The 10075-nt window shown below is 32.6% G+C and overlaps 1 protein-coding gene across 1 annotated transcript in view; it reads left to right on the top strand.

Moving 5' to 3' along the window:
• The first annotated feature begins 5727 nt into the window (after window positions 1-5727).
• Window positions 5728-10075, top strand: part of LOC128223562 (multiple epidermal growth factor-like domains protein 6) — a 21986-nt gene continuing 17638 nt past the window's right edge. Inside the window, exons 1-5 of the mRNA XM_052932839.1 lie at window positions 5728-5770; window positions 5941-6004; window positions 6747-6781; window positions 7099-7314; window positions 8410-8538. Coding sequence (XP_052788799.1) covers window positions 5955-6004; window positions 6747-6781; window positions 7099-7314; window positions 8410-8538 — 430 coding nt within the window. The 5' untranslated portion in view covers window positions 5728-5770; window positions 5941-5954. The remainder of the gene's footprint in view (window positions 5771-5940; window positions 6005-6746; window positions 6782-7098; window positions 7315-8409; window positions 8539-10075) is intronic.

The raw sequence follows: 10075 nt of genomic DNA on the forward strand, positions 1-10075 counted from the left end.
AAAGACAAAACTCTTCACACGCCAGTCAGAAAAAGAATTGTGCTTATGACTGCTATATTATTAGTGCGCTAATCAGCGGAGAGCAAAAAAGGGAGAACAATATCATTTACGGAAATGTTTACTCGACCGGACATTGTGGTGCTTATTGTATGAACCTTGACATTCGCTCCTCAAAAAAGTCTTCAATATTCTAGCGTCAATTCTTACGAAATATCATTGCTGAACGTCAATTAAATATTCCAAAATGGAAAACTTAGGAGCATCCTCGTCGTCTTTGTGAAATCATAGCCTGTTCCGAAATGAACAGCTTCCAAAATGACGTCAGACGACTTGGCTCCACAATCGCCACGATTAACAAAAAACTGTTAGAATGGAATGCTGACACGCGCAATTGTCCAGTTGCGATTAATGACGTCATTGTGACAGAATCACCAGCTTCAAAGCTGAAGGAGCCGAAATGTATAATACCACAGAGGCAAAAACACATTCCTTTTAACATAAGCATTTGTCCCCAATTTTAATAGCTTATCCTAATTTAATTACTTTTTTCCAAAAATGCTCTGAAACGTGTATTGGATAGTGTGTACATGCTAGTTCAGGGAGAGTTACTAATATTGATTTCTGGACAAATACTTATGACTGTTATTACAGATTTCATATCAACGCACATGTATTAGTATTGTAGTAAAAACAACTTGACAACAAATTCCAGAAAGGATTTTGAATACATATTTTTCTCTATTATTTTACACAGATTTAAAGAACTGGACGTTAATAAAGGCCGAAATGGAACCTTTCAAGGCGGCAACGTTTCGAATTTGAACTTTTGTTAAATGTATGTCATGCACATACATACCTTTTTGAAACACAATGACATTATTAAAAACAATGTCGAACATAAACTGTGCACATGTTAACTTTTTAAAATAACGTATTTGTCTGGAAAGGATATAATCTGAAAACTGTAAACTAACCCGATTAACTGCAGCCACATTTGTTAACTTTTAATCAGCTGTCTGTGTAAAAAGCGGCGCCGATTTATCATTATCGAATGTTCGGGCGCCGATGTCATTTCAAAAGACTTTTTCGTGTCGTACTCTATGCAGTATTATACTTTGAAATTGGCTAACCCTACATACTGGAACACGAGAATAAGGTGCAATGGTTTTCTTGCTCAAATAATGATTTAAACTTAAAATTGTGACAAACTTATTTGTACAGTTAAATCAATTAAGGTTTGCCTAAAATAATTAACTTGCATGCCAGCTGGGTGGGGGGGGGACACGGGCTTTGTCATGTTCAAATTGATCAATATTTTCAAAAGCTGTTTATTCCACGGATGAGAAATAATCATTAAACTGGGTTTCAAACGATATCAATGCTGAAAGTGGTCACTAGCTATCAATTTTTTCATGTTCAAATGTATATGGCTAACTCATTTGTGCATTTAATACCTTTACTCAAGTCACAGTCTCAAGCAATTATAACGGTTACAGTTCTTTATTATTATTCTAAAGGTAACTGTTATTTGTTTTCACATAATGCATATATAAAATCTGGTAAACTATATTAGAAAATTAAGGTGTCCGAACAATAGCTAGGTCAATAACCAATTCCTGGTGATCCCATACTATTTTCGTCAGTTTGAATGGGAAATATGCGTAATATCTACTGGCCTAATTAATTCCATATGGCGATATAAAATGAGCTTATTGTATTTCCATAAAATCTTCCGAACAATGCTCCAAGAACTGTGGTATGAAGAATTTTTGGTGTGCTCTGAAGAGAAAGAGTTTTATTTCATAAGTCTATGCGGGAGCAATAATCTCTCTGCGCCGGTTGTCACAAACATTGTCCGTTTTGTAGATCGCCGTTAAAACAGTTGGTTGCAGTAGAGGCAAGATCGAGGGAATTCCCAAAAAGAACAGTCTTATGTACGTGGGGTTTCCGTCATGGGGCCCGATCAACCTGGAATAAGGTGGATAACTGTCGCCCGCCCTTTCCAAGGCCACCGATATTAGTATTATAACACTTTTCAAAATAGCCACCTTCCCAACAAAGCCAAGCAGAACATATAGTTTCTTAATATCTATCCTAAATACTAGTTTAACGAATTGAAAACATTTCGGTTAATTTTAATGTTCGTTATCCTAAGATGTATGAAAGCCACCGGTTATCGTCACAAAGGAAGAACACTAACATATAGCTCCTTAGTGCTTTGTTTATGTTTAATGATTAAAAATAAAAACATCATTACACATGTTATATAAATAGATAAGGCAAACATATCCAGAAATTCTCTTAACCACTCTAAACCACATTTGCCCTAAAATATCAAGTATTTCCTTACACACGTAACAAAATCGTTCACCTTCTTCACTGCCAAAAAGTAGAAATACTACGCAATGATACTTCCTTATTATAGAAAATATTTGACATTGTTGTACATCCTTATTATATACTTGTGAATTTGATCCATATTTCCTTATTATGTACGCATTACATCCTTCTCACTTCCTTATTATGGTGATGAAATAAAGCCAGATTTGATTCAATTTAATATTTTGTTTACAGATATATTTATCCTGCAACACAGGCAATTTAATAGGATAATTCAGTATACATTTGATAATGTATTCATGTTAATGTTCAGTTCTTAAAACATTCTGTTTTCTTGTTTGATCTAAGTCATTTTATTTTGACATTTATCTTGACTGTGTCAAGAGTTCAGTAGTTGCACTGTATTTATTAAACAGGCCTGACATGACTCTTTTTTTGTTTATATTCATACATTTTTCAGAAAAGTTAGTTGTTATGTTCTTAACAGAAATACTGGTATTTGCCTATAAATAAGTTTAAATGACTTCGAATTAACAAAAAGTCTTTATTTTTATTTTTTATGATAGTGGAATTGTTGTTTTGTTTGAACGCGTACTAGTCCGGACTACCTTTCGGAAAAGAAAATATGAAAATAGAGTTAAATTATGTTACATAACACATGGCAGCGGGTTGAAGAAAGCACATTTTTTATTTAAATAGGTAAAATCTCTTGTAAGAAAATCCAATTTTGGGTGATGATTTTGATTAACTAGATAACCACATGAACATTCATTTCAAGTAACTATGAAACATCTGCTACCAGTAAAAACATTCTATTTTACGCATCTTGTGAAAAGAGTTCGATATCTTACAACAAAAAACAAAAAAATGAGAAAACAAAATACCAAAAATGAAATTCCTCAGTTTTTTTTAAGTAGAAAGGAAACCAGACATTTGTTTTTGTTGATTGCAGTGGTGAATTGAGTATTTTATGATTTTGTTTTATTGGGAAAACAATTGAGCAAAATAAGTATGTTTTTCAAAGATATGGCGGTACAATATCGAATCTGTTCACGGTTGTTTTAATGCTATTACTTCCAAGTAACAAAACTATACGGGTTTGTAAAAGATGAAAAATAACTTGTTAAATTAATCAAGACTGTACTGGTCTGTCTAAAAATAAGCGTTAACTATTTCAAAGTGAATACTATGGGAATGCCTTAATGATGTGCATGAAAATATCTGAAAACTGAAATGGCTCTCACAATATGTTATATTCAGATTTATTTTCAAATTCAAGGCTTTGGTTTTATTCGTTGGCTGTTTGGTATACAAGATTCTCACCTTGAACTAAATTATACGCTGTGTAAAATATATTAATTCCTAATTATCGATGTGTTATTCAGCTGCTTAATGAAATAAAATGATAAAAAATGAGACACAGAAGTATCAAAGTAGTAATAAACGGTTATTTTAACTGTTCACACAATTCGGATTTCAGTGCAACAGAAAACTTAAATATTAAAGCCAGCGTTTCAGTTCGTCGGGCGATTGATAAAATATTTCGTCCCCCAAAAGTCATAGCCAGAGCCAGTGTGTCAACATTTTCATCGGTATCGACCAAGATGTTCAACTTCCTTTCGCAAACCGGGATGTTCTTATCCCTTCTGACTTCTTCGTTAGTGACATGTTCGAAAATTCCATTGTTTCCATTCTGTTAGTCACTTATCTCTTTAGAAGAATGCGTGCCTTCTTGTTGGGAAGCTTGATTTTTCTGTCTTTATTTTATTTTGTGTCTCTTATGTGTCATACACCCATATTCATACTGTTGATGGCCAGAAGTTTCGAAAACTATCCAAGGTTTACAAGCTTTAACATCAGTTGTTTCATTTTCGAACAGTTCTTGCGATAAAGCAGATTTCTTTGTTCTCACACTGGGGGATAGACGTGCTATATATGTGCTCGTTAGCCATCTTTGTACAAATAGCAGTTATGAAATGCCCCTAATATAGACTATCCGCTTTTATATCTTTAGTTATATGCTTAAACTCTTATAATACAACGGGATATATTCACTGAAATGTTTATGATGCTCATTGTTAGAAACAAAACACTTCCGCGTTTTTCTTGCAATATAATTTCAAGTTGTTGCTATTTTCATGAGTAGCATTCATTTATTGCTTTATTCAGTTCATATCAAACATGTCAGACACAACTATAAGCTTAATTAGCAATCGTATTGCATTGTTGAAGATCGTATACAACACTGTGAATCTCACATGATGAAAAAAATAGAATTAACATAAGAAAACAGAGCAGCAAGCCCACTATTGGCGCTTTGAGAAAAATGTTCTTCACAAGTTCATAAAGGTATGGAAGAAAAAGACAACAATTGCCGTTAAACTTCTTAAAACGATGTGAGAACCGAAAACGAAGGCCTAATGCCACTGACCAAAAAGGTAAGGTTTTCTTGAAAAGCATATAACATGAATTGATTTACAAATCAGAACGCAGTTGCAGAGAGGAATAAGATCTGCGAGCTGAAATTCGATAACAATTCCCAACTATGAAACTTTTTGTGGAATCACCTCAGTAAGAAAGCAGAAATAAGGGCGCTGTTGCAATTTGGCATATTTTTTAGACAAATATTATCAATGTCAATGACAAATCTGCATTTGAACTGAGGTGTTTGTCCATATTCCTGTGTATCTATAGTATATGTGCTTTATTAAGTTCAAGGAATTTTTCTGAAAACTCATGTTATCATATTTGAAGAAACGTGTCTTTTTATTATTTAAGATACAATTTGCTGTTTTTTGCCTGTCTCTTATCAATGACGATGGTCTTCCCAAGTTAATTTATATAAATCGTTTAACGACGCACAACTTATGACAGCGCGCAAGGTAAAATGTAAAATTGCAAAATGTACAGTAACAATATGTATACTTTTTTGATTTTCAGACAAATGTCTGTTGTTGCACTTTGATAAAGATTGTTTTTATAACTATATATATTTATATTTACTTATTATGTTAAACAATATCAGAATATTGCCATGAAGTTGCTGCCGTTTTGCTAAATGACATGCGCTACAAGTTTAACTTAGCTATTAGAACTGCAACACATATATTTATATATAAAATATCTATCTTTTGAGAAAACGGACTATACTCAACTGATATCTTAACGAATGCCCATTTAAGTGGATCTGAAACTGGATAATGTTCCTGCAATGTGTATATATTATCAAAATGCGCAAGTTGTTTACTCAGAGTCAATTTCTTCTAGTATTGCATGTTTATTGGCTACACGTTTAAGAGGATGCCATTATGTTATATCAAGTATCTTCCTCTTTCATAGAACGGTTTAAAAGCAATGTCACATTGATCAATATCTTATAAATTATCCCTTATGTGAACATCAGAAGGAATTATGTGCGGCTTTGTTTAATGTAAGTCAAATAACTTGCCTTTTTTAGCATTTTTTATCTTAACTCAGGACAATTAATGTCCCTGTTTTTACATGTGCTCTTTTTAATGCATTAATTAATATGGACCATGATAAAGTAGTTTTCATCAACTGAATGATACTCTTGTTTAACTGATGTTTATTATTTAATAGTTTGAACGGACGCAATGGTGTATCAATTACAATTGATCTTCTTCTGTGCTCCGTCAATCAGATGGTAAGTCGGCTAGTATTCATTAATTTTCGTATTGCCTGAGAAACTAAAAGAAATAATATTAATTAATATCAAGATATCACACTGTCGGCAATGTACAGGTATCGTTAATACCTAGATCTGTATTTTTAAGCTGCACTCATAGATTTACCATTTTCACAACTTTTTTTTCATTTTCTGTCTTTGAAAGAGCATATGTTTGTGTCAATATCTGCAAATCAATGATAAAAAAGACTGCTGACAAAAATCAGATCGTACATTTTCATATTTCCATTCGAAAATTGATGTTTTATGGCCTAAACTAACGGTTAAAGAATAATGCATAAAACATCAGTTTTTGAACTTAAATATAAAAATTCTGCGATCTATTTTTGTCAGCAGTCTTATTTAACTGGTTTCCATGGATATTCGCAAAAATAAGCTCGTTTCAAGACAAAATAAAAAAAAATGTCAAAAGGTTCAATCTGTGAGAGTGCAGCTTTATTCTAAAACATAAGTTAATATATTACTGGTTCCCTTTTATTTTAGGAACGAATAGACACACGATATGTCTAACGCAAATGACAAAATATATCTTATTGTCTTTTTTACATTTAGATTCAACGTTAAAACTGCCTTAAAAATACATTATAGAATGTCTTATCCTTACATGTTTGGAATCCGCAAACATTTAGTGAATCAAAGACGTTATAAAATGTTGGAAAGAAAGTATGTATATAATCATATGTTAAACGTTGGTTTTCAGGATTGCATTAATGCTGAACAGTTTCCTTCTAATAGGTTCGTATAACAATTCATTCGTTTAGATATGGATACTTTCATAACTAAGCACTTTCAATTGAAGAACATCTGGAAGTTGTCACAACTTGGCCATTCATTTTCCAAATGCCGATATTAATTAAGGAGTCGCACACTTGTACTATGAATGCAATTATACATCGATTTATGAACTTCTTTTCGTTTCTTGGCCATCACTTTAGTTTGATCTGTGCAGGTGTTTATGTTATTGCTTTCGAATACTTGTCTTGTTTTTGTAGTTTTCTATGTATATTTTGACACATAAAATCAACAACAACGTTCTTGTTATGATATTGTAGAAAGCTGTACCCCGGGCCACTTCAGTCGTTGTCCTGATTGGGGTAGGTGTTCGGAAGACTGTGGTGGGGGGACTAGATCACGGGTTTGTAAATCGTGCGTCTGGAGAACAAATAGGCGTTTCACCGAAAATTGCAATGAGTTCTGTCGAAATGGTCACTCATATTATGACGGGCGATGTCATTGTCCTAGCTGGAGAAGTGGGAGGTGTTGTGAAGGTAATCAACTAACAACTAAATTAACAACCAACAAACAGTCGAAATGTAAACAAAACTTGCAAAACATTAATATAATAATCAATATACATCGTTGAACCATCTAAACCAAATGCAAACTTTCATTCAATTGACATTTAAATAATTTGCTCAGCATATCGCATGACAAACTTGTAACATTCTTTGTCAAATATAGTTATTCAATAAAACATATACGATTTAACAAATAAAATGTGTTCTATAATTCCAATATCTTTATTCCTTGAATAAAATGATAAACAAAACCCACATGTTGAATTTAATAAATTGTTTTTAACTAAAACAATTAATTATGGGCTAAAAAATAATTATTTTTTAAGAAATATATACTTATTCATAAGAAATACATATTTACGAAATTAACAGATATATTGCATGTTAAAATATCTACTCTTCTACCCTAAAATGATGAGATAATATCTTCATCTTGGTATATCAGTTTTGATTGGTTATGGCAAAACTAAAGGGCGGCGCCCAATTGCAGTGGCTTGATGACAAGAGCTCATATGCGCTCAAGGTTGGCTATTTTAACTAATTTAATACGTATAAATGTACTATTATGTACTATTATCAGCTCCTGTCATCAGGATACTGTCATTTTGTGTGCTGGGTCACATTTTAATCATGTAAGCTGCCATATTGAATTCGTCAAGTGAATGGAATTGCAATATACTCGTTTTCATATCATCGCCAAGTGTACGAAATATGTTTTACCTCACAAAGTATAGATCTATTGCATACAAATTACTGCACAATCAATAAACCAATAATTTCTTTACATTTGTCATGTACATTTTTATGTTCACAAATAATGTTTTTAGTAAAAAAATAATTTTAAACAAGAATTCTTTTCAGATTTAGTCCGTAGACATTTATGTTGCAGTTATTAAACATATTTGTTTTAAGTTCGTATATTTTTTTCATTGAATACATTTATTCCACATAGAATCTTGCGAAGTGTGTCGTGTCATACAAGCACGTTATGCCGTATTAAATAAAACATGAAATAGGTCAAATATGATTCAACTTTCCTCTGTAATTGTTGTTCTTAATTTGTAGATTGCAGCAGAAATTACATCGCCCATTGTCCCAGTTACGAACACCACTGTGGAGGATCCCCGGATGGTATCCGTTGTGACAAATGTTACGACCCGTATTATAGTTTGGGTTATAACAGAGGTTGTGCGGGTGAGTATTTACAACAATTTATCTTATGATAACATTCCTTAATCGGAAACAACGCTTTTCATAATGGTATTTAGATTGAACTCAAAATGGTAGCATAACATAGTTTAAAATGCGACATATTTGTTGGTAAATAATATATATATATATATATGTGTGTGTGTGTGTGTGTATGTGCGTGTGCGTGTGCGTGTGCGTGTGTGTGTGTGTGTGTGTGTGCTGATCAACAGATGCTTACTTTGTGTTTTGAGTGAATGTGACTACAATGTCCAAGGATATCAGTTTTATATAGAAGAACTCATAAAACATTTATAATTTCAAACACAATACTATTTATCATGTGCGTTGTGTTTCCCTTCGTATACGGTGTTTTTCGGTGTATTATTTGGTCTCTGTTTCTTTTGTTTGTACATGAGTCATCAAACAAGACATTTACTTGACATGTCTTCTTTGAAAACAAAGATGTATAGGCGTGTTCTAGAAGCGCAGTGTTAGGGCTAAGTATGTGAAACCCGATATTAAGAAAGTTATTGATGCAGTGCGTTGCATACAACTAAATTTCGATTATTGCAATGAATTCTTTTCACGCGCGTGACGTTTATCATTGGGGTGAAATTCGGCATTTGGATAATGTGCAAATCATAGGTAAGATACATATAATAATATATATTGGCCTGAATTACTTCATCTACATATTGTGTATTTAATATTTTAAAAGAATTGCGCTTTGATTAATGGCGAAGTCGAAAATACACCGACAGGCCAAGTGAGTCGAATAGGTAATTATTTGCTTATACGGAGCTGACTTTTTACTTCTCTACAAGCTTTAAACTTTGTCATGAGAAAAAATAGGCCAAGGCCTTATTAAATGTTTATGAGATATTTTTTCAGTATCTTAATTCTTATTTTCTGAAAATTGAATATAATTTGCACGTCTTTTAACAAACATTATGCTTCTGAAGTTTTTAAATTTACCGAATTGTCTAAGCCTTAAAGGTCATTTCTAAACAGATCACTTGCATATTGTGTTCATATATATTGCAGATAGCTGTTAATGGGGGTGAATATGACGACTGTCGGTTCAGGGAAAGCTTTACATCACGTTGTGGAGAAGAAACTAAGCCAAAGACGTGTGAATATTGTTCATGAGAATAGCCAAGTATTTCAATGAGTTATCTAATTATTAGAACTTATATTCAGGTGGCGGATGCCAATGTTCAGACGTGCTGTAAATTAACTTATTTGTGTTGAGATAAAAAATCTACCAAGTACTTAAAATGGCGAAGAGGTTCTGTCATGTTGTATATAAATCATGTAGTAATGTTTAAATTCATTCAAGTTACCTTTTATTCAATTGAATCGATAAACATTGAAGATCATTTACACATGTTTTATAGTGTACCGTTTTTTTGTCCAATTCATTACTACAGAATGCACCAACAAGCATCAACTGTATGGTAAAAATAGCAAAGTACTTTCATTTTACGTTTTGAACACTGCCCTTCTCATTTGAACCTTTTTGTCTTTAGTGTGATATTTT

The sequence above is a fragment of the Mya arenaria genome, chromosome 17 (assembly GCF_026914265.1).
Source record: "Mya arenaria isolate MELC-2E11 chromosome 17, ASM2691426v1".
NCBI lineage: Eukaryota > Metazoa > Mollusca > Bivalvia > Myida > Myidae > Mya > Mya arenaria.